This window comes from Daktulosphaira vitifoliae, unplaced genomic scaffold (genome assembly GCF_025091365.1).
Source record: "Daktulosphaira vitifoliae isolate Bord-2020 unplaced genomic scaffold, ASM2509136v1 Scaffold_2, whole genome shotgun sequence".
Taxonomy (NCBI): domain Eukaryota; kingdom Metazoa; phylum Arthropoda; class Insecta; order Hemiptera; family Phylloxeridae; genus Daktulosphaira; species Daktulosphaira vitifoliae.
In genome coordinates this window covers 21,539,127-21,560,276 of record NW_026099573.1, presented here as the reverse complement: position 1 = coordinate 21,560,276, position 21,150 = coordinate 21,539,127, and the positions used below count along the sequence as shown (strand labels likewise).

The window sequence follows — 21,150 nt, the reverse complement described above, 5'->3', positions numbered from 1 at the left end:
CACATCGAAGCTTTTTAGCTTCGATAAAAAATGATAGGTCTACTTTTAGAGCTATAATTTTTTTATAGTAGTGTTAATAAATAAAAATTACTAATTAAATTAAATTTAGTTATTCATAAGTTACTAAACAAAAAAAATATTTAATTACCTAATATACTTTCATTAACGAGTAACTTAAATTACTTTAATACTCAAGATTGGTAATTATGTTATTAAACAAATTTTTTGCAGTGCCAAAATTTATTTTTTTAAGTATTAATCAAAAATAAAAGTTCATCAAATTGCTATCCGGATTCTGGCACTACAAGTTCAGGAACGCACTTTTGAAAATATTAAGTATAAAAACATTAGTTAACGGATAGTAAATGCAAAAAAAAGTAAATTCAATACAATAATCATTAGTAGTTGGCTTTTGAAAAAAATATAGTAAATGGTCAATTAATTTTAGTTTCTTTTTTTAGACAAAAAAAGTTCCTAATTTCAAATTTAAGATCTCAGCCAAAATATGCCTATGATTTCATGAATTTTATTATTAATAAAAAGAGTAATTGGTTTTTTGGATACAAATAGTAAAAATAAAAACAGTATTCCAATGACTTTTTATTTTTTGTCCACAAAAAGTTTTCTAGACAGAAAATTTATCACTAAAAATTGGTTACATTCAAACCTCTCTTCTTTTAATCTCTAATATCGACTTTGTTTCTATTATGATTATATGGTTGTGAAAATAAAATTGTAGTTTTTTATTTTAATTTAAATAATCTTTTTATCTCGAGAAATTTGTCTTCAAAAAAGGAAAACTGTAGACTATATGACAAAGATGTCTAACATAATAACATAAACATATATATTTATACATATGTAAATATAATAATAAGTGGTATATAAATACAATAGTCAATAATAATAATAATAATTAATATAGTTAATAATAGTTAGCAAATTCTATCAGCACAACCAATTAAAACTTTAACTGATGGACATTAGTTCATTGAAGTATTATCTTTTGACATATTCTCATACAAATGTTCAACTTGATTACCAGTTAAACTTCGTGACAACAGTAGTAAGTTGACGAAAAACTGTTAGACAAAACAAACTGATTTCCAGTCTAAGAATAATAAGATAATCATAACGGTTTCCCCAGAAATACTTTTCTCAATACTTTTGTTTTCAAGTATAATAAAACAAAAATAAAAGCCAATGATGTAGTTAAACATGGCTAAAGATACATTTTATTGATTTTGTTGTTACTTTGAAAAATAAACAAGAAGTATAGCACTAATATAGAGGACATTTGTCATTTGATTGCTGTTGGTGTAGGTAGATCTCTATCATACATTGCAGCATATGTTCTTCTACCAGCTGCAAAATCATTTTTTTATTTAATTTATAAAATGTTTTAATTGTTTCAAATTTAATGATTTATTTTACAAACCTTGGCTTTTGCTCCCTTCTCGAGAGTTAGAGGATGCATCTCCTCTCCGGCGACGTCTCTGTTGATCACGGCTATTTGCAAATGCTGACCCTGATTGGAGAGCTTCAAATAAGCTATCCATAACTCCTTCTTGAGGTTTATCCATGTCAACTACAAGCACTCCAGCCCGTGAACCTGCACCCCCATTTGCAGCCATGGCTGCATTTCTCTGCCTAGCAGCTGCACGATCTCTACGTTCACGATCTGCAGCCTCACGAGCATCTCTAGCTCTACGTGCTCTTTGCTCAGCATCTCGTCTTTTTTGATTATCTTTAAGGGCCTCCTATAAAACAGTACTTGATATAGATACATATTTTTAAAATTATATTTTCTCTTGAAATTATTAAATTATGTAGCCAAAATTGTTTTTAATTAAAAAATAAATATAACACCTTGGAAATGCTAATATTTAAAAAAAAAACATGATCCATATAATTTTCACAATTATTTAAAATATAAATTCAAACATTATAACATACATAAAATGCATCTTTGAATGTTTTCAAGTCAGCAAAGAGTTCATCAGGTGGGTATGATTGTGGATCAAATGTAAGATACTCTGCTAGTTTGTTGTAAACAGACTGCATACGATTACACATATTTCTGAGAAGTTCTGCATCAGCTTTAGCTTCTCGTGCAAATGGCTACAAAAAATAACCATTGTTTCATAGAAGCAAAATAAATAGTAATAATGATATGATACCAACAGTCATAACTTGAACAAATAAATCCTCTTCGTCATGATCAGAAGGAGGTGTCTTAGCAGAAGCTGCTAAATCTGCTTCAACATTACGAACGCCAGCATCCATTGCTCGCAATTGTTTTCTGACTGCATCCACACTAACACGGGCTGCTCGATCACAATGAGTCAACTCATCACCAAAAGCTAACCAATCAGGATGCTCACGCTCCACAACATCAGCTAGATAATGCACTAGAGTAGCTCGATTTTCTACATCTTTAATAGATGTTAGCTATTATGAAAATAAATAATTAAATAGTAGTAAAACATAAATAATAACGACCTAGTACCCTATTTTACCTTGGGCAAAAAAGATATGTCAAAACCATATGCTTGTCCATTTCGGCTTCCTGAATTCATGTAATTACCCATGAGCAATACTAACTCAAGTAATTTACCAAACCGTTTTGCTGATCGTACTTCCTCACAAGCAGCTGTGCCAGCCACTACTGCAGGTTTTACATCTTCTACTAAATCTCGGTGTTGATGTTTATATGCTAATGAGCGTAACCTAGGTGTCAATCTTTTTACTTCGCCAATCTATTAAAAATTTAATAAAAAATAATTTTGCTGGTTAATCTTTTAATCTTTTGGGAATATAAAAAATATAGATTAATAAAATTCATTGTAAATGGCTTAAATAAGAATAATATTAGACATTTTTTTTTTTATTTAATTTTCTCTAGCTTACTGTAACAGCAAATTGTTCAGCTTCAACAAGTTCATCATAACGACACATTCCACTGGCTAGAAGTTCACGTAAACGTTTCATTTGGTCTGGTGGTGGTAGATAAGCCACAAGCTGATCGAGCACATTAGCTGTTAGCACAGCACCATCACAACGAAATACTGCTCGTTTGACATCTATATAGGTCATATGCTTGAGTGATCCCAACAAAATAGATAGATTTTGAGCTGCTTTTTGATCAAGAACCCTAGGCAATCTCGCAGTGTTTCTAGTTCCTCTAGAATAATATTAAAATTAGCCATAATTGCAGAAAATATGCATATTCTACAATAATACCTAGAATAATATTTATTATTATTATTACATAATAATAATACAGTAAAAGTCTAGGATAATATAACATAAAATTTGAATTCTAAACTACAAATTATTAAAAAAAAAAAAAAATGATCCAATTTTATTTGAAGACAATCTAACTTTCAAAAATTGTGTTAAGTTATAAAGCATAATACACACTGAATCTCATAAGCTAATAGTCAGTGTTAAACTGAAAATTCAGAAAACAAAATGGTTAATAAGAGGGAGAGAGATACTGTCCAAACTTTGTTTTTCTCTCACTCAATATTGTCTCTAATTAGTATAGTGATGCTGTCTATTAGTATCAGAATAAATCACAAATAATGTATTTCACAACAAACTACCACTGAATGTTAACCCTAACTCGATAATTATAACCACTTTCAATCAAATGAACATACTTAATCACTTGTAAACACTTAATTCCATTCTTAAAATAATATTCATAGATAAAGATCTCTATAATTGAAACTTTACTATGAATAAGAATAATAAAATAATAGTATTAAAAAGTAAGAAAATTTTTTTACCTCTCTGTGAGATCTTCTCCCCCATTATTACGAAGTGTGGCTCCTGTACCTGTAGATGAGGGAGGTTTGGATGAAAACCTTTCTTGTAAACCTTGTAATAATTCAGTTGTAGCAAGTTCATCTTCGTGCACTCCTGTCCAAAATGAACCAGCACTTAGTTTAGTAGGAGTTACCTATAAAAAATTGATTTATGAAAAAAAAAAAATTATTCATGAAAATAATTCTTAAGCTACTCTGATTTTATACTAACAGTTTTCCAATTTGCTCTTTTTATTGGGCCATCTACATTCCATCGTTTCTTAGGTTTCAAACCAGGTGGAAGTGTTGCTGTTTGAATTGCTCCAAAAGCTGGTAAACCACCAGGTGGTGGCGGAGGAGGCGGTCCGCTCATACCAGGTAGGGGTGGAGGTGGGGGAGGACCACCACCAGTCCCAGGCATTGGAGGTGGTGGAGGAGGGACATTCATACCAGGCATAGGTGGAGGAAGTGGTGGTCCTGCTCCACCACCAGGTATTGGAGGTGGTGGAGGTGGTGGTGGAGGTGGAGGTCCTCCTGCCGCCAACAATCTCTGTTGTTGTGCGGCAATTACTGATGAAGTTTTAATGCTACCATCATTCTAAAATATTAAAAAGAATTTTTAGATGAATAATTGGAAAAATGGTAAATATAAATGAAAAAATACATCTTGTTTTTTGAGTTCTGCTAAAACAGTTTCTAATCGAGCTTCCGCCTCTTGACGTGTTGCAACAGCTTCTTCCAACTTTGCTCGAAGTTCTTCTACTCGCCTATTTTCATCAACACGTGATCTCTCTATAAATATAAATTTACTTATTATACTATTTGATTTTGAAAAAGGAAAAAGAAACTTTCAGAGTGTTATATAAGTATTTATAAATTTCCTGGCCAGATATTAGTATAAATTAATTCTGTACATGACTACATCATATTATTACCATAATAACATTTGTACAAAGAACTTGGAAATTTAGATTTTATCATTAGATCCTCTAAAGATTTTAGAAATGAATTTTGCATAAAACCTTAATATTGTGCCTCAGTTTGTTCAATACTAGAATATTAGTTAAATAGTTTGGAGCCCATTTCATGCTCGTAAAACTTAAATATTAGAGCAAGTTTAAAAAAGATTCTTATAATTTGTGTTTATTATAAAATAATCAAATTTGACATTCCCAATAATTTTATAAATAATTTTTCAACCAAATCCTTATAAAAATTGTAGAGAATTCATTGATACAATTTATTTTACCAATTAGATTCTGCATATAATTGCATATTACATCTCATGGAAAATATTATGGCTACAATAATCTCATTAATAGAATGTCATGTAAATATAATTCCTAAATTTTGATTATAGGCTACCTACCAAATGGTTTATCCACTCTAATGCTTATTTATTTATATTTTATATTCAACTTCTTATATCAAATATAAGAGTTGAATAATTGCAATATAAATTTTATATTGCCATTAATTTTGTTTTTAAGGTTTTCAGTCTTAAATCAAAAGGTATTTATTTAAATAAATCAACAAAAAGAACAGTCTATACTCAACACATACCAACTAGAGTATCAATAAGAGGTTGTACATCTAGATGAAACCGCCGTCCACTTCGGAAGTCAGGATCATTACGGTGCATAACAACTTGGGAAACACACTCTTCAATAAGTCGGTAATACGCAGGTCTAAAAATATTAATAATACCACATTAGAAGTAACTGATTTACTGAGCTGAGAATTTTTAAATTCATACCTTACAACTGGATCATCACGAATAAACAACATATGCTGCAAAATACTAAGAAGAAGTGGTTCAGCAGGGGTGTCTGCAACTGCATTTCGTAGTACTTCAAAACAATCTGAAGGATCATCATAATCAGCACTAGCACCATTAAATCTCTGTGCTAGAGCCTCATGGTCATCATCTTTATGTGAATTAAAAATGTTTAATTGCCTGTCCAGATCTTCACCTTTAGCTTCTTTTTCTAAAGCCTATAAAAGTTATTAAATAAATTTTAAATAACTATTTGCTCCTAGATATCTACAGCTTACATCAAGTGCATCACACATGCCAGCTGCTCCAACAATTTCATTCCGCAGAGCACATCTATGATGTAGATCATCTGGTGTACTAACAATGGCATTAATAAATTGCAAGCATGCTACCTATGAAAAAAAAAATTATTTATAATAATTTAATTAGTCATTAAAAACAATAAAAAAAATAAAAATGTACTTTAAGAGCTTCATTGCCTGAACGAAGTCCTTGTACTATTGGACGGAAACGGTTAGCTCGAGCACCTCCACAATAACAACAGCTGTTATCAGTTGCTGAATCACCGCCACCACCACTAATTTCTTGACTCATAGTAATAGCCTCAAGTGCTCGTTCATGTCCATCTGGGGGTACTAAACTAACAGCAGCCAAAACTTTGCATGCCTCTAACATAACAGCTGGTTTACGAGCATCTAATGAACGTGCTACAACAGTGAGAGCTTCACAGTGCCCAAACATTTGCTTCAAACCTACAGTGTTGTTCATGATTACTTTCAAACAACGAATGCATTCATACTGAATACGTGCAAACTGCTGTTGTTGAACATTTCCCTTGCCCCTATCACTAAACATCATTAAAAGCTATTTAATACAGCATTTGAAGACTTAAAATTAATAACATGTTATGTACCAAAAAATTAAAAATTAAGTTAGTCCCAAAAAAATGTTCCTATTACCAAGCCCAATGATATATAAAATAAGCCAAGTGCGTAAGGAGGGCAAGGGATAAATTAAAGAAATATTTTTATATATTAAAAAATATACAAAAATTCGAAAATATATATACAGATTAATAAAGGGAAAAGTAAAGGTCAAATGTAATTTTATTTTCTTGAGTAATAATTAGAGTAAATATACTTACTACTACTCATGAAAAATTAAGATTTTATACAGAAAATAAAAACCTTAAATAGCTTATATACGCTATAGTATGTATAAGCTATTAGAGGGTATTACATTGTTGTATAGATTACAAAACTCCTTTTCTAGTTAGGTGATTTATATCCCATCAATTTTATTCTATTCATTACATCTATATAGGAGACATTATTTTGCAGAATAGGTTTGATACAATTAGAGGGATATCTCATTACACTTTGGTATATCTCTTTTACTATTTTACCATGTTCTACGGTATCACTATCTTATAACCCAAATACTTAAGTTGTGAAGTCTTTATACTATAGTTTTGGCAAGTGCTTTAACCTCTAGGTGTAAAGGTACAATTACAATTAGTACCTCAAATGCAATTGTTGGTGTAGTTCTTATTGCTTCAGTAAAGGCTATGGCAGCCAGTTTCTGTATGCATCAAGTTCTTTCTAGGCTGTAATAAGTGTTGATCTGGTCCACCAGACCAATGTACTATACAAAATTATCGGTTTAATCACTGAAGTGTATAGTAAATATATAACTCTTGATTTAAGACCCCAGGTTTTTCCAAGAGTTCTAGTTGCTGTATGTCCACAANTTGCAGAATAGGTTTGATACAATTAGAGGGATATCTCATTACACTTTGGTATATCTCTTTTACTATTTTACCATGTTCTACTGTATCACTATCTTATAACCCAAATACTTAAGTTGTGAAGTCTTTATACTATAGTTTTGGCAAGTACTTTAACCTCTAGGTGTAAAGGTACAATTACAATTAGTACCTCAAATGCAATTGTTGGTGTAGTTCTTATTGCTTCAGTAAAGGCTATGGCAGCCAGTTTCTGTATGCATCAAGTTCTTTCTAGGCTGTAATAAGTGTTGATCTGGTCCACCAGACCAATGTACTATACAAAATTATCGGTTTAATCACTGAAGTGTATAGTAAATATATAACTCTTGATTTAAGACCCCAGGTTTTTCCAAGAGTTCTAGTTGCTGTATGTCCACAAAGTAGGTATTGTTTTTTTGTCATTTGCTCAATATGTAATCTCTATCTTAGCTTATTGTCTAGAATAATACCTAAGTATTTCTCCCTGACTTAACGCCAATTTCTTATCTATTTAATCTAAAGGGACCCAGTTCTGTTCTTCTCCTAGTAAAGTTATATAGGTAAAAGTAAAGTATATGGTCTTCTGCTTTGTTTGGATTAACAGCTAGGATATACTTACTACATTCTATGTATAGAGTATTTAGTCTTTGTTGTGCTAAGTCTATAATTGTGTCTAGAAATTTACCTACTACTACTATAGCTAAGTGATCTGTATAGACTTATGTATAACAATATATTTTTAACTCTTTATTTTATTTATTTCAGGTGTGTTCAGAAAATAATGGGAATTTTCATTTAAAAGAAAAAAATATTTATTTATTCATCTACATTACTATTGTCGTCTTCAAAAAAGTCCCTAATAGATATTTTGCACTTGAGCTAACGCTTCTTCCAATCCTCAAAACACTTCTCAAACTCAATCTTTGGGATAGCCTTCAGCTCATTCAACAATGTGCTTTTAATGTCATCTATACTTGTAAAACATCAGCCGTTTAAGGTTTTCTTTATTTTTGGAAATAGAAAGTCACACTGAGCTGTCAGGCGAATACAGAAGCTGGGGCATTGTTTTTGGCCAAAAATTCATGAACAAACAATGAAGTGTGAGCAGGTGCATTATTTTGGTGCAAAAGCCACGAATTGTTTTGCCACAAATCCAGTCATTTTTTTCTTATTCAGCAATAGTTCATAACGCTTATACCACTCGTAAACCCTTGTTTTACTCATGGCAGACTCACCATAGGCCTTTGTTAACATTTCACATACTTTGCTACAATTTATTTCATTTTTTAAGCAAAATTTAATACAAATCCTTTGATCCACTTTTTTTAAGAAACAAAAATCGCCCAGCTCATAAAAATAGGTTAAACCTTAGTGGCTGTCATTGACAAAGTAAAAAATGAATCCAACTGAAAATTTTATCATACTTTAGGAACATGTATATCAACTATATATATATATATATAAAAAAAAATTTGATAATAGGACTCTCCAAACTCATGAAATTTAAAAATTCTCGTTTTTTGAACACTCAAGGAAGAAAGAACCCCTCTTTGTGGTATCCTTGTTTAATATTTAATTATCTTGGTTTCATTGAACTGTACCAAAATGAAGTGATTATTAAGCATGGTTTCTAATTTAATTATATTGCTTTGACAGTTTTGTTTGGTCCTTTTATATGTGAACGTAAAAGTCTAGTAGCTCTGGGTAGTTGTTATAATTACCCACAAAACTTTTCTAGCCCTTTCTTTAGGATTTCCAACGTTGTTCCAAATCTGATTTCATTGATTTGTTTGCTAGAACTCTTTTTTTATTTTGACAGGTTATCATCATTCTACTAAGCTACCCTGTCTTATACCTTCCTTTATATTAAAGAGCAGTTTTTCTTGTATGCTGAAACAAAGCAATTCTGAAGGTCATTTATAGCCCTTTCAGTGCTTTGTTTCGACCCTAATCTAAACTGTAGATTTTTCAGATAATGAGAAAGGTCTACCCAGTAATTCAACCAGTATATCCTTTTAAAAATTCTATAGTACTCAGTTTAATTTTTTTTATTTCCAAAATTAAGTGTATGTGTCTATGATAGGAGAGAGAAAATTCAAAATAGAAAATTTTTTATTTTTTGGATGAATATTTTCATATGGCTATATTATTAATTATATAATGTTACTTATACATATATAATTTGTATTTTATATTTATTATTTAATTCATCATTAAAATTGTTTTTACAAACAAAAGTAAAATTATTGTACTTGAAGGACAATCTTAAAAAAAGTGCTTGCCCTTCTCGCCCCCTTAGTGAAATACTTTTGACGCTGTGCCTACTTATATTTTAGAGAAAACAATAATGCTCACTTTCGGTAACATTCATTGAGAACAGCCAACAATTGCCTGAGCCCATCAGAACCAAACTCATTCACCCAACTTAATGGATGGTTTGTCAGAGCAATACGCAATGACACAACACACGTGTAAGTTTTATTTGCACTTAAATCAGGCTGTGCCAAATATTGAATATATTCAGCTGGTTTATCCAGTTTATTTTTTTTACCATCCTGAAAATGTTCAATGATAACTATTAAAATATAAAATATGTTATTGTATATATCATAAATTCATAGAACCAAATTCTATCACCTAAGAGTCAATAAGTTTTCAATTTCTTTCATATTTAAGAAATATAATATAATAACCAATAAAACTCTATAGCCATCACCTGTACGTATGTAAGTTAACAGAAGTAATCACAGTTTAACTTCAAATACAACCAGTATTTACTGGTTGTTATATTATTATTAGTTCATTATACTCTACTCATATGAATTATCGTTGATTTTATAAATAAAATTAAGTAAAAATTAAATGTTTAATAAAGTTCAATACTTACACTTGATTGAGCAATACCACCACTAGCAGTACCTCCTCCAGGTCCACCTCCTAAAAGATGTAGGGATAACATTTTTTGTTTATTAGCAGTAGATTGTTGTCGCAAAGGCTCTTTTTTTTCCTCAGTAAGATTCATATCATCCTGAATTTCAATAAAAGTTAAATAAATTGATGGTACCTCAACTTCAAATTGATTTTACTTTTGTTTTTACATCAAGTGAATTGTACTATTCAGTATACTTACTAGTTGATCCAAAAGGGCAGCATAACACACATTAAATAATATTATTAATTCATTAAATACAATTATTATTGATAAAAATAACTGTATAATATTTTTAATTTAAAATACTTGGCAGTCATAAATTTAAGTAATTCATAATTATTCAATGGTGAAAATGGCATAATAAAATTTTTTACCAGTGGTAAATGTACTATAATTATAGTAGGATTAAAAATTTGTTTTAAGTACTTATAATATTTTCTTAAAATTACGATAACTAAAATTGACCAACATTATTGTATGTTATTTAACATTTAGTTAGTACTTAAATATAATAATGGAGTAATAAAAAATAGAGGACATCTCTCCACTTATTTTGAGCCACATTGACCAATGTATTATACCAATAAAAATGTAATTTTACAATTTAAAAAAGTTATGCCTAAAAATAACTTCCAATTGATATTTTATTAAAAAAAAGGTACAACAAATATTTGTTAAAACATAAATTTATTAATTTCATCAGACTTCTGAATTAAATTTCACAACTATGTGCACACTGACACCTGAAGGCTAATGAAAACAAGTCTTTATGGGCTCATTTTATACCCTGAAAAACATTTTTGTAGTATTTTAAAAGATTCAAGCATAAAATATCTAGATATAAGACTATCCTACTAGTTAGCTCCTAGTCATAATATTTTTAGTTTTAAATGTTCGTTCATCTTATAGTCGTAGATACATTTATAAATACAGGATCAGATTAATCAAGAGTTTTTTCTAATATACTACTTTGTTTATATTTAAAAAAAAGGTATAATAATACAGGGGTGATTAGACTAATGTACACAGCAACTGCATTACTTTTTAGTATTTTCCCCATGCCAAAAAATTTAAAGTGTATTTCTATTTTATACAATATTAATATGAATAACATTGTCAATCAACTTTAAGCATATTATAAGTGAAACAATAATTTAAAATATCTCACCAGCATCTCCTCGAATTTATCATTGAGTGTATCAGTATCCAAGTGCTCAACATCAACATATACATCTTCATCCCCTGTAGTTTCATATTGATGATCATTATCTGATATAGATCTAATAGTGGAGCCAAGTGTACCACTACGTACATATGTATCATGGCCACCTCCACTAGAGGTATGTGATGGTTTTTTAGGACGCCCGAATAGGGTGTCGAGCTAAAAAATCAATCAACTATAAGTATAAACTATGGATGAATATAGTAATAATATATTAAATATTCTTACAAAACCACCACCGCCACTGCCATAACCATGTTTGTTACCGTGTGACATGTGTTAAATGCTAGAGAAAAAACTTAAATAGATTACATTGATTTCTTAAAAGTAAAAAACGTAAGACAAATATTTTACTTTATAAAAATAAAGAATGTTTAAATGATAAACAACGGGGGAATTTTATCACGAACAGCCACCTGCCGCCGTTGCGTTATCACTATAAACGTATGCAATTACTCAAGGTTCCTTTGATACGGAGGCAAAATTTGAGTGAAGGTAAACACATACTACCAACGCTATCAGCTATCACTAGTACCACTAAGCACCAACGTCCACCGTCACAACGGATTGAAATTTTGTTTAGTATCGCAACATTTTCATTATTAAATAGTGTCGTCGACATTTTTAAAAATATTGGATAAAATTTACTATTGTTTTTTATTATTGCTGCAACTGCTGCTGCTGTCAACTATGTTACAGCAGCCAACTATCCGCTGCAGCGGATAATCTTATTAAAAATTATTACTACTAAGACTTATATATTATTATTACAAACCGTCGTAATGTCGTTGTCCTTTAACCAAGTACAAACTTTTTTGTTTAACAAGTAATCATTAATATAATATTTAACTTTTAATTTTTAGAAAGTCGATCCTGAGCTAATTTTCACCAAACAGGAACGTATAGGAAAGGGATCATTTGGTGAAGTATTTAAGGGTATTGACAATCGCACTCAACAGGTAGTTGCCATTAAAACTATTGATTTAGAAGAAGCTGAAGATGAGATTGAGGACATCCAACAAGAAATTATGGTTCTGTCACAATGTGATAGTGCCTATGTGACAAAGTATTATGGATCATACTTAAAAGTACAAAAAAATTAAATAATTTTTGTAATATTTATATTGAAAGAAATATTATTTATCTATCACTCATTTTTTGTATTGAAAGTCTTTTATCCTTAATAAAATAAAAACCTTAACTAATGTGGACTTATAATTTTTCTTCTAGATTTTTATTTTAACTCTCATATACAATTAAATACAAATATTATTTTGTATAATTAAATATTTGAAATTTTATTGGAATAATATTAAGTTAAAATACATTAACGCCATTTAGTATTATAGAATTTATTAATAGATTAATTATCCCAAATTATATATTACAGAATGAAATTGAAAAGGAATTGAACAATTTCAAGTNTTATATATTACAGAATGAAATTGAAAAGGAATTGAACAATTTCAAGTAATAACCTGTTAATGATTAAAATTAAATAAATGGATAAAAAAAGCTTAATTTTCAAATTCCCCACTAAATTAATCCTATTAGTATTTTGGATATTTTATTTAATCATTAAATTTTTTAAATATCTTTAAATATTTATTAAAAATTCCTAAAAAAAATTAGAATTTCTTATTCAGTATTATATTTAATTTAATCATAAATTTTAACTGGGGTGATAACTACACATTTTTACATAAACTTAACAGAATATAATTTTATTATATTATACATTATAAATTAATGTGTATTTTATAAATTTGTTTATCGGTACATATGATTATAAAGTATTTTATAAATAAATATTTATCCTAAATATATACATGAAATCTTCTATGATAGCTTTAAATAATAAATCTAATGGTTAAAAATTTTATTTAATGTTAAATTTTTTTTAAAGGGTACCAAATTGTGGATTATTATGGAGTATTTAGGTGGGGGTAGTGCACTTGATCTTATGAAAGCAGGTGGATTTGAGGAACAACACATTGCCATCATATTACGTGAAGTACTCAAAGGTCTTGATTACTTACACTGTGAACGCAAGCTACATAGAGATATTAAAGGTATAATTATATACCATTAATTATTTTTAATAAATATTAAATTATTCAAAATTTATACTTGTTCTAGCTGCTAATGTATTACTTAGTGAACTAGGTGATGTTAAGTTAGCTGATTTTGGTGTTGCTGGACAGCTTACTAATACTACAAGTAAGCGAAATACATTTGTGGGAACCCCATTTTGGATGGCACCAGAAGTTATTAAACAATCTGCTTATGACTCTAAGGTATCTTTTGTTTCTACTTATGATGTATTCATTTTAAATAAAACATTTTTTTTTGTCATACTTTTCAGGCTGATATATGGTCACTGGGTATTACTGCAATTGAGCTAGCTAAAGGTGAACCTCCTAATTCAGAGTTACATCCAATGCGTGTACTATTTCTCATTCCTAAAAATAACCCACCACAATTAACTGGAAACTATAGTAAAGCATTTAAAGAATTTGTTGAAGCATGTTTAAATAAAGATCCAGAAAATGTAAGGCATATTTCTGTTTGTCAAACTTAATTTTAACAATCATTATTTGTAATTTCATAGAGACCAACTGCCAAAGAGTTATTAAAATTTCCTTTTGTACGTAAAGCAAAAAAAAGTGCGTACTTAGTAGATTTAATTGATCGATATAAAAAATGGAAGTCACAGCGTGGAGGTCGAGGAGGTGGTGATAGTGATGATGATGACGACAGTGATGGTCCAGATGGTGGTGGAGGAGGAGGATCAGATGGATCTGATGCGTGAGTGTTATTTATTCTAGAAACTACTAGTAATATTATTTCAAATTTTAATATCACAATTTTTATTTAATTAACTATTTAATTTTAAAAATCTAGTTCAAGATATATAATATGAAATTATTACTTGTGCTAATATATAAAATAAAAAATTTTTTAAGTATATTGTTTAATTTTAATTCAAGATGTAAATGTGAATATAGAGATATTGCTCTCTCTGTATAAAATAAGTGATCTTTAAACCAACCTGGTCTATTGAATCAGAACAGCACTTATTACAGCCAGAAAAAAAATTTAGTCGTATACAGAAAATGGCTGCCATAGCCATTACTGGAGCATTAAGAACTACACCAACAGTTGCATTAGAGGCATTTATCAAATAACCTTATTTGCATCTAGCGATTAACGCTCACGCCATAGCCACAGCATAAAACATTCCATAACTTAGGTATCTGAACTATAGAGAGCAATACAGCAGAACACTGTAAGATACTAAAAGAGGTAGATTAGGACATTTTTGAATATCTCTTGGATTATAACAAACCGGTTATTAAGATTAATATTCCTTACAAAGTTGAAATCATTAAATGTAGAGAATGGATATTAATCACCTGACTGAGAAAGGAAGATTTGTAATATATACAGATGGATCCAAAAAATTTGGAAAGGTAGGTGCAAACAAAACACTACTTAAGAATTGATGCAGAGAACAATACAGAAAAATGTGGAAGTACTCGATAGAACCTTATTTTTTTCTTACGGTCAGCATAATGTTAGCCGCTCTGGAACTACCGTGAGATATTGCTTCACGGCGACCAACGTCGCGATAAAACACACTCCGCCATATTGTGACTCAGCTCGAAATTAATCAAGAGCTGAGTCACAACAAGAGGTGGCTCTCCTGTTAGCCGGATCCCAAAGTGGGATCCGTTGCCCAGGTCGTACCACACGGAGGTAGAGGTAGGACTTTGCTGTGGATTGGCATAAAATTCACAAGAACACAAAGGAAACACCTTAGGCAGACTTCTCTAGCCCTCTCACCTTCCTGGGGCAGTCCCTGGCCCAGTGGCCCTCTGCTCTGCATGAGAAGCATGCATCGGTCTGGTTGGGACCTCTACAGGCCAATTGCATGTGCCCTCTCTCGAGACATCTGTAGCAACGTGGACCCTTGTCCTTTGGGACCCGGATTTGATAAGTACTTTAACTAACCCAGAGTCGTGTCAACCCGACCAGCGGTTGCGCGGCCCTAATGGACAATTCACACCACGCGAAGCTGCCCTTGCCGGACCCTTGCTGTGCAGCCGGACTAACACTAAGCTGGCGGGCGCAGTGACTTCCTCTTTTGAGAGGATAGTGGTTAACGCCCCTACAACGTCCTCCATGTCCAAAAGTATAAACGGCATGGACATCTGTGCCGTCCAGCGCCTCCCTAATCTTGCAGGGTAGTAGGTCAGCCTGTTTGCCCGTTCCTCGAACCTCGAGAAGAACGGCCCCCGTTTTTGTTCTCCGTGTGCCAGAGACCACGACGCCCAGCACCTGAAGGTCAACGACTCCCATGACCCTTTTTATAATAGCCGAGTACTTTTGGTCCTCTTAAAGGGGATCAATAATAACGGCCTCAATTCAAAGAGCCTTTGCCTTTATCGCGAGTCTCTGCCGGAGTTAAGGCGAGATTCCGCCACTGTGTTAGGGGTCTTGCGCCTAACAACCACTGACCAGGTTACTGGCGGTGCTAACTGCGCTGCCTTAGTCAGGCCTCGTGCGCATGGAGCTACTAATGTCACTGGTTTAGAGGCAGGCTCCCCTGCCACATCACTTTTTGTCCATCTCATTGCCGGGTCACTCGATAGTACCTAGACAATCTACAATGTTTAACAAAACCCCCTGTCTACTGCTAGGTGATTTTAATAGTGTGACTAGACATCAAATATGCACTTTGACCTGTCTACTGATAGGACATGGTCACTTGTTTAAACATCTTTATGCAATGAGTGTCTTGGAATCACCATTGTGGAGTAGAAAAAGAAGACACATTTCACATAATGTGTGATTGTAAAGCCTATCTACACTAAGATCAAACTACTTGATTGATTCTTTTCCGAAAAAGAAGATATCAAAAACCTATCTTTTGTCCAAACAGCAGAATTAAGCTTATACGCCTGGTAAATAAATTATAAACTAATAGCAAAAAAAAAACATTTTTAAATGTTTAAAAGGCTATAAATCAATGTAATTGAAGTAATTTAATGTAATAATGCTTTATTGCTCAATAAAAAAAAAATAAAAATTGTAAAAATATTAGATGTATGTTTTCTCATAGAGATGGCAAAATATTTTTAAATTAGGCTTATTAGATACTGAAACCTATTCTTATTAATTTATTATTGTTATAAATATAAAATATAGAGATGATGGAGGTGGACTTGATGAACCATGGATTATGACTGTTCGAGGCCCAAATTCTCTGATAAAGACTACTACTGCTACATCTACCACTGTCTCCTCTACTAGCGGTAATAATAACAACAGTAGAAAAAAACAAAATGGCAGCATTGATGTACCATCTCCACCTACCAGTAAGCACCAACACCATCTAATTGATCCCAATGTAAGCATCATAATAACTAAATATATTATCTTACTACTAATTATTGATCTTTTTTATATAGTTTATTTTCACTTATTTTTCAACAATTTTATTTATAGCATGGAAAACATACAGCTCCACGTCCACCAACTACAATTCCTCCACAACCACCATCACTATCAGTTCTCATATTACCTATAATTACTGAAGTAAGGTTTAAAACTATTTTGTTATGATCACATTTTATCATAATTTTAATTTATACATTACATATTTTATTAAAGCTACAAAAAAGGTATCATCAACAGAGAGACACATCAGTAATAGCAGAACTCTCAGCAGCATTTGAAACAGCTGAACGTACTGGCCCTGGTCTCGCTGACAAATTTATTGCTGAATTGGTTCGTGCATTAACACCGCCTACTAATACTATGTCACGTATTTCATCAACAGCTTCTGCTGAAAGAATAGCTAACCGGTAAATATAGTTCTATGTTTAAAAAAAAATATATATAATTTTAAACCTGATATCTCTTAAATATGGTTCCTAATCTCTGCTATAAATCATGTTTAATTTATTTAAAATAAAGTAATATTTAGTTCTCAATCTATTCTGAATTCATACTTTGAGAAGAACTTGTTATTCTTTACTCTAAAATGTTATTTTAAAATCTTTGTAATTTTTTTTAGCTTCAATGCAAAGCTGAGATGCATTTTTTTTTGTATTTGTTACCACTTTTTCTCAGCTCTTATCAAATCTATTTCTTTCAACGATACGTCAAAAGATCACAAATCGTATCTAGTCGAAGACATTACCCTCAAAAATTGAAAAAATTTCCCTCATTCCCCTAAAAAGGGGATACCTCCAAAAAAATTACAAATTTAAAAATCGCTAATTTTCGAAATTTTTTTTACTTAAAACTGCCATAACTTTTTTTATAGATGCATGAAGTCTTTACCTTTCATTTGGTCTATATTTTTTATAAATCTGACCCTTTACCTGCCCACAGGGGGAGATTTAAAATGACAACTTTCTCACAAAAAATTTATCTTTTTCAATTTAACTTTTGAAAGTGTTCCAGAAAGTCTTACACTTTTATTTATGTCTTAAATTAAAGCTAATGTAATGTACTTTATTTTGTCTTCACAGTGAAAATGGCTACCGAATGCTATTTTTGTGTGAATGTTCTCGATTTTATATTTTACATTTTTTACTTTAAAAAGCTATAACTTATTGAAAAGTGTATGGATCAATACAACTTTTTTATGAAAAATAATATTTTTTAATAATCCCTTTTTCATTCGATATACTTTATCTTAATTTGGATATAAATAAGGAAATAGCAAATCATGTAGCTTTTGGAATAATCGACCAATTTTTTAAAATTAAACACTATCTAAAGATTTGCATCGAAGGGTTTTTTTTTTATAGTGATTTTGATCACTGTTAGATATCATTATACTTGATCCAACTATGCCACAACCTCCCTGTGCTGGATTTTTTTAACTCTATTATTGTGTGTTACTACAACTCTATAAAAAGTTGATTTATATAAGTATAAATTTGATTTCAATGAAATTTCCTTGTAGACCAATGTTTATATTTATATGAAAAAGTTTGTATAAAGTATTTCATAAAGCCTTTTAATTTTTTAAATATGTTGTCATAGAAGTAACGAAATACACTACTTTATCATAATTTTTTATTATTTCTCTGTAAAAATTACAATATTAAATTATTAAATATTAATTTCATACTATATTTAATTACTATAAAAAATATTATTCATAAATTAAATCTAAGAACTATTAATCAGGTTATATTTAAGGAAATAAGAGATAATGTTGCTTTTGTAATTATGAAACAACTTTTTTAGAATTAAACACTACCTAAAGATTTGCATCGAAACGTTTCTTATGACAGTGACTTTAATCACTGCCAGATATCATCAATACTTGTCCCAACTATGTCATGACTCCACTGAATTTTACCATTTTTTTTTCTCCTAACTAAAAACTTTATAAAATATTAAAAATTTTAAATGTGTTATTCTTTATTTATTTAGAAAGTGAGTCTGATAAATAATAAAAATTGCTCTATGAAACATTAATAACATATCTTTAATATTCAAATAGTTTTATAAAATTTCCTCTGAAAACTCTTGCTATATAGAAGTTGTGATTGTTCAGATTAACAAGCATTTTAAACTACAACTTTTATTCAATTACATAATATATTTTCGAATAACCATACCTTCATACCTCAAATCAAATACATTGTTCCTGCACTTGTGTCATTTTGGAATCACCCCTAGATGTTTTTCAAATCGCCATAATGAGTAGTCTTTGTAGGTTTTTCGATAAAAGAAAATAGCCAGAAATCTTCTAATGTCAAATTTAGGTAGTAGTGAGAGGGACTGGAAAACAATTTTTTTTCAAGGCTAAAAACTGTTAGACAACAATAGTTGAATAAACTATGATAGAGAATTCAGGTTTTCAATATAATTTACATTCATTACCATTTAAGAACTTATTTGTGTACTTCTGCAAATCAATTTAGTCTAATAAAATGAGTTCCTGATGGAAAATAAGTTTTCGAAACAAAATGGATGTGCATTGTCTTATTTTGATACTAGAACATTCTATCTTAAGATACTTCTCACTTTATACCTTGGCTTTTAAGCGTACTACCCCTCCTTTACATAAAATTGTGAAAAACAGTCATTACCTAATATGTAGAGTAATATGTAAACAATGTCTGATTTTTCACAAAAAATTTTTAAATAAGTCATTATACTTTTTTTAAAACATCGCCTTTTTGACGGAACATCACTACACTCCTAACTTCTAAAATGTGTACAGCACATAATATTTCTCAAATCACATTAAAACTTAATAATTGATAGGTTTAGAAACAATAGTACTTTGAAATTCTGGAATTTCCATGATTTCATTAAATAAAAAATTCTTATATACTTATGTACTTATATTAAAAAATTCGTTAATATTAACTAAATATTGGTGAAATTTTTAATTATTAAATTTTATTAGTTTTATATAGGTGGAATACATAGTTCAATCAGAACATACTATATCTCGATAGGTACCCAGATATATGTAGATTTTTCTATCTTCTTTAATACATGCATAGCTTTCCAAAGAGAACATTAAAAGATAAATTTAATAAAAAAAGTTTTTATTATTAAATTCTACGTATGATTGTAAATAGACTGTGTAGTAGTTTGGTTAAAATGACAATATGTATGCATTTCATTCCGCCATATGTATAAGTTTTCCTATGCTATACAACATGAGCTTCCTTTAAAATATTAAACCTATATCATAAAGAAAATTTACTAAAAAATGTGATTAATTATTGAGTAATTATCTTAAATATTTAAATTGTATATTTTTTTTTTCAGCAACAACAAACGTTGAGAGCATCAGTTATAGACAACATTAAATTTTATCACTTATTATTATTTATTTCATTAAAAAAATTAGATTAAGTCACTGTTACATAAATTTTAACAAAATGCAGCAGTATTTGTTGAGTTTGTTCAGAATATATATTTGTATAATAAAAAGCTCTAATGAAATATCTTGAGTATAATTTTTTTGTAAATTGTGACTGACATAATGTATACTTGTTAAATGAAAACAAAACGACTGATTATTACTAAAGAATTAATTCTTATTTATATAATAATATATATTTTTATTTTATAAATATTCCTCAAAACTTGGTCATTGGCACTAAAATAAGGCCGAATGAACTAAGTCATGGAGCTTAACATAAATAATTAACTAACATAGATGATTTGGATACACACTACAATGGTACAAAATAAAAATAAATAAATAAATCAAATAGGTATTAGCCCAAGGGTCACCTTGTTGATGACTAGTATAGTTTCATTATAGTATTATAGTATTCTATTGTTATAAAATTTTAATCAATGATTAAAGCAACTAACTTAATGACTGGTCGCTTGAGAATGTCGTAGGTTGTCAAAACATCTGCAGTTCGAACTACATTATCTAGACCCGGATAAATTTTGGTAATTCTGCCGATACTCCATTTTAATGGGGGGTTATGTCCTGGAGGGAGACATTGTACATCCATGGGATCTCGAAACATGGGCGTCAGTGGTCAAGAATAAGATATAGCCTCAATCCTTATTACTAGAGTGTTCATTTCCTTGTAAGTTAACACAGCATTTCCTAATGTACGGACTAATAAAGATTTA

General features: G+C 30.3%; 2 protein-coding genes across 2 annotated transcripts; one reads left to right on the top strand and one right to left on the bottom strand.

Annotated features, from left to right (window-relative positions):
• Window positions 1–830: 830 nt before the first annotated feature.
• On the bottom strand, window positions 831–11,912 carry LOC126899962 (protein diaphanous). Its single transcript, XM_050675266.1, has 17 exons — window positions 11,737–11,912; window positions 11,455–11,667; window positions 10,242–10,382; window positions 9,710–9,909; window positions 6,052–6,436; window positions 5,868–5,981; window positions 5,569–5,807; window positions 5,376–5,500; window positions 4,477–4,604; window positions 4,045–4,410; window positions 3,795–3,967; window positions 2,911–3,184; window positions 2,520–2,759; window positions 2,185–2,451; window positions 1,957–2,121; window positions 1,439–1,760; window positions 831–1,365 (listed from the first exon to the last, which is right to left on the bottom strand). Exons 1-17 carry the CDS (start codon window positions 11,782–11,784, stop codon window positions 1,301–1,303), a joined length of 3,465 nt encoding a protein of 1,154 aa, XP_050531223.1. The 5' UTR covers window positions 11,785–11,912; the 3' UTR covers window positions 831–1,300.
• A 180-nt stretch (window positions 11,913–12,092) lies between these two features.
• Window positions 12,093–20,499, top strand: LOC126899975 (serine/threonine-protein kinase 26-like). Its single transcript, XM_050675291.1, has 10 exons — window positions 12,093–12,311; window positions 12,372–12,596; window positions 13,415–13,580; window positions 13,648–13,805; window positions 13,874–14,059; window positions 14,120–14,316; window positions 16,720–16,921; window positions 17,020–17,109; window positions 17,185–17,378; window positions 20,323–20,499. The coding sequence occupies exons 1-10, from the start codon at window positions 12,291–12,293 to the stop codon at window positions 20,336–20,338; spliced, it is 1,455 nt and encodes a 484-aa protein (XP_050531248.1). The 5' UTR covers window positions 12,093–12,290; the 3' UTR covers window positions 20,339–20,499.
• The last annotated feature ends 651 nt before the right edge of the window (window positions 20,500–21,150 follow it).